The following is a 4,576-nucleotide window of genomic DNA, read 5'->3' as shown; positions in this document are numbered from 1 at the left end:
AAGAAATAGGAGATCCACCCAATTATATAAAACAAGCCGTTAGGGAACGACTAGTACGAGGACATATAGCATAGCCCGCATCACACCAAGGGACTAAACGCAAGTCCGAGTCCGCACGCAAGAAAATGCCCTGACCTGGGCGACCCTTAAGATAACAAAATGTTCGTATCGCCGCATCCCAATGCTTCGTACGTGGTGCATTCATAAACTGGGTAAGAATGTGTATCGCATAAGACAGTTCCGGACGCGTAACACCAAGATAAATCAACCGACCAACCAAACGACGATAACGAGACGGTTGGGTAGAAGTAGACCAACCGCATGTTGCAATTTATGATTATGTTCAAGCGGATAAGAGACCGGTTTAGCGCCAAGTAAACCCATTTCCGAGATAATGTCAAGTGTATATTTGCGCTGACACAAGTACATGCCAGAAGAGTTTTGAGCAACCTCAATCCCCAAAAAATATTTCGAGATCCCGAGATCCTTCATACGAAAACAGGAACTCATGTAAGCTTTGAATTCGTGGATGAGAGCCACAGAACTACCGAAGACAATCAAATCGTCGACATACACAAGAAAATGAAGACAAAGGAGACCAGTATCATCAACCACAGTAAACAAAGAATAATCCTCGATAGACTGTGTGAAGTCGTAGTCAATGAGAGCAGAAGAGAGCTTCGCAAACCAACATCCCGGAGCCTGTTTGAGACCATAGAGAGACTTATGTAAGCGACACACTTGAGACTTGTCACTTGTTTGAAAACCCAGAGGTAAGCAAATACACACCTCTTCCATCAAATCCCTATGCAAAAATGCATTATGGACGTCCATCTGATGGACCTCCCAATCACGAGAAACCGAGACCTCAAGGAATGATCTCACAGTAACCATCTTACAAACCGGAGCAAAGGTTTCGTCATAATCGAGCCCCTCAGTTTGATGATTACCTAGAACCACCAAACAAGCTTTGTAGCGCTCAAGAGACCCATCAAAATGATACTTCAATGTAAACACCCACTTACAACCAAGAGCCTTCTTTCCTTTAGGCAGTGTCTCAACGGTAAATGTACCACTCTCTTCAAGTGCTTCAATCTCGCCACGGACTGCCTCACGCCAATGTTCATTCTCAGAAGCTTCAGCATATGTTTTGAGAATAACACCATCAGTAATGGCAGCAAGGAAGGTGCGGTGAGAATCAGAAAACCGAGAACAATCAACGTAATTATCAATCGGATACCACGTAGAGTCCACAAAATCACTATCAGAACCAACATGAGTAGTGTTGGTAACATAATCATGTAGTCGAGTACTGTGTACCTTGGCTCGACAACCTTTTCCCATTTGTACTTCAAGGACATCGAGAGGCTGTTCCTCTGTTTCCGAAACAGAGTCTAGAGAAAGTATACTAGACGTGTCATCGTCATCCAATAGCATAGGAACGAGGACATGTGAAACAGGTTCAGCAGATGCAGGAGTAGGAGTCACTGTCGGGGGAACCGACAACGACTGATCGACAACCGGAGATAAACTGACATTTTCGGTAGGAGACGAAGGAGGTTAAACAGGCGGAAATGAAGGGACAAAAGCAAGTTCAAAACAATCATCTACACTATTTGTCGGGAGTGACAATAGTTGCGAGGGCGAGGATGAACCATCAAACTTTGTTGTAGAAAACGGAAACTCATGCTCGAGATTGTAAACCTTCCAACCTTTCTTCCCGAAAGGGTAACCAATAAAAACAGAACGATTACTCCGCGTTGCAAACTTATCACCACCATGTTTTTGATTATGCACATAGAAAAGACAACCAAAAATATGTAAGTGAGTGAGCGGAGGAGAGCGATTATACAAAACTTCAAACGGACTTTTCCCTTTAAGAACATGCGTGGGAGTGCAATTTATCAAGTAACTTGCTGTTAAGACACAAAGAAAACTTATCACCACCATGTTTGATAACTCCGCGTGGGAGTGCGATTACTCCGCGTTGGAAACTTATCACCACCATGTTTTTGATTATGCACATAGAAAAGACAACCAAAAATATGTAAGTGAGTGAGCGGAGGAGAGCGATTATACAAAACTTCAAACGGACTTTTCCCTTTAAAAACAGGCGTGGGAGTGCGATTTATCAAGTAACCTGCTGTTAAGACACAAAGACTCCAAAATTCAACCGGAAGATGAGCTTGAAAACAAAGAGCCCGAGCAATATTCAAAATTTGTCGATGTTTACGTTCAACATGGCCATTCTAATGAGGAGTACCAACACAGGATATCTGATGGATAATTCCGTTATCCCAGAAATAATTGGTGAGACATAGAAATTCAGAACCATTGTCACTCCTAATGGTCTTAACCTTGCGTTCAAATTGTCGTCTGACAAGGGAGATAAAATTTCGAAGAGTAGTGGGTATTTCTGTTTTATTTGGCAACAAATAAATCCATAAAGCTCGAGAGTAATCATCAAGGATTGTGAGAAAGTAACGAGAACCACAAATAGAGGTAGTTCAATATGGACCCCATAAGTCACAGTGAACTAACTCAAAACTCTCAGATGTTTTATTAATGCTTAACAGAAAAGGATCACGAGATTGTTTTGCACAAATACAAACATCGCAAGACTTAAAATCAAAACCACTACTAATACTAGAATCCGACAACCGCAACAACTCCATCGCTTTAGAGGCAAGATGACCTAATCGCCGATGCCACACATCACTAGACTGTGGAGTTCACCACACATCACTAATACTAGAGTTCGACATGTTGTCGTGAGCAAGGAGTCATATGGACAGCGAAAATAACCCCATCATGTCGCTCTTCCATCATACGACCAACTTTCTTAGACTCCTCGTCCTGAGACACAACTTGGTAACCTTCATCGAGAGATGGAAGAGGATCTCTGGAAAGTAGAGAGGATTTAACCGATCCATAAATCGTTTCATCAAGCCCCATCAAAAATTGATGAAGTTTGTCTTCTTCACGTTCTTTAGCTATTTCCTCAGTCTTTGCTCGCTGGAAATCTGCCAAACTTGTCCAAAGTTTAGTGAGTTTCCCATAATATGCTTCAACAGCTAAACCCTGCTGATGGCAATTCGCAAGTTCAGTTTTGATCTGTTGAACTCGTTGTCCATTTTTGACCGAGAAATGCTTTTGTATGTGCGTCCACAGGTCATGAGCAATTTCATGGTGAGAAAGAGAGCTACTCAGATCCGGAGCAACCGTCAGCCAAATCCAAGAGACAACCATCGCGTTATTTGCCCACCAATCTTCAAGATCTTCAGAGTCATCAGCTGGTTTGAGGATAGATCCATCCGCAAAACCAAAATTCTTCCTTGCCCACAAAGCAAGTCGTAGATTCATCGCCCACTCATCATAGTTAGAACCACGAAGCTGTGGTTGGGAGATGACAGAACCGGGATTATCACCGGAGGACAGATCATAAAGATTAATCCATCGTCGAGTTGCTTCAGTTCGTGTGCGTGTCTTTTTCACGGTAGAGGAATCATCCGTGACACCAGTGCCAGAAAGTATACCCAACATCAGAGAAGTATATCGATAAGAATAGATCGAAAATACTAAAGTCAAAAAAAGAGATCAAAGAAAAACAGAGGAAGCAACAAAAGATCTTATAGCCTAAAAATTTAGGTTTTGCTCTGATATCATGTCAAAAACCTAATATCGTATCAAAGGTTTTCTTATTTATAACGTGGTAAGGCCACAACCTTATATTCATGTACATAATTTTGACATTAAATACATAAAAAATAATTACTAAACTAATATACAAATATAGACCAATTACATAAAAGGACATATCCCACATAATATAAATCAAATATTTTGAATTTTTAAAGAAATTTTAGCTGAAAGAAAACAAAACACAAAAATTAGCTTCTTAAGTCGAACCAAACCCGAAAGCCGTCTCCAAACTAAAAACCAAATATTGTATTTTTTGTTCAGGTTATATATTTGTTTTATGCATATATATTAAGAGAAAAACAACCAAACATAACGTTTTTCTTAATTTAAAGCTTAAGTGATGTTGATTTTATATGCGCTTAATATGGAGTGACGTTATAACATTCGTTTGTTTTGGCTTTGGAATGACTTGATAGTCTATATTTCAATGTCTTCGTATATGAGTTTGTGATGTTCTTCTGTCTACAGTAAGAGAGCGATACACTTTGTTGTACATCTACTTTCATATACCATTAAGCTTTTCTTTTTGTTATTTAATTAGATTGCATTTCAGTTCGAAGTTTTATATTTTTATTTGTTTTACTTGCAGTCAAGAAGATAACAATTATTTTCACCAAAAAAAAAAAGAAGATAACAATTATAGAAAGAAACAATACGCTACTAGAGTATTAAAACATCAAAGCTAACCTACTCAAGTAAAAACAAAGGGAATAAAAATGAATCACCGATTCAACCACTTGCTTGGGGTTTGAGCAAACGCACTTTGGATAAAATAACAAAACAAAATTTTTTATTCAAATAATCTTAATTCGAAAATATAAAAATACATATACCCATAATTCCATAAATAGAGGGTTAATAGTGGATTCAGTAA

At 39.2% G+C, this 4,576-nt stretch overlaps 1 protein-coding gene across 1 annotated transcript; it reads right to left on the bottom strand.

The window, feature by feature from the left end:
* Positions 1–2,751: 2,751 nt before the first annotated feature.
* LOC147920515 (uncharacterized) lies at positions 2,752–3,543 on the bottom strand. The gene has a single exon (XM_087501107.1). It carries the CDS (start codon positions 3,541–3,543, stop codon positions 2,752–2,754), a length of 792 nt encoding a protein of 263 aa, XP_087357233.1.
* Between the last annotated feature and the right edge of the window lie 1,033 nt (positions 3,544–4,576).

This window comes from Camelina sativa, chromosome 19 (assembly GCF_030686135.1).
Source record: "Camelina sativa cultivar CO46 ecotype springtype chromosome 19, ASM3068613v1".
Classification (NCBI taxonomy): domain Eukaryota; kingdom Viridiplantae; phylum Streptophyta; class Magnoliopsida; order Brassicales; family Brassicaceae; genus Camelina; species Camelina sativa.
This window is presented reverse-complemented; position numbering and strand designations above follow the sequence as displayed.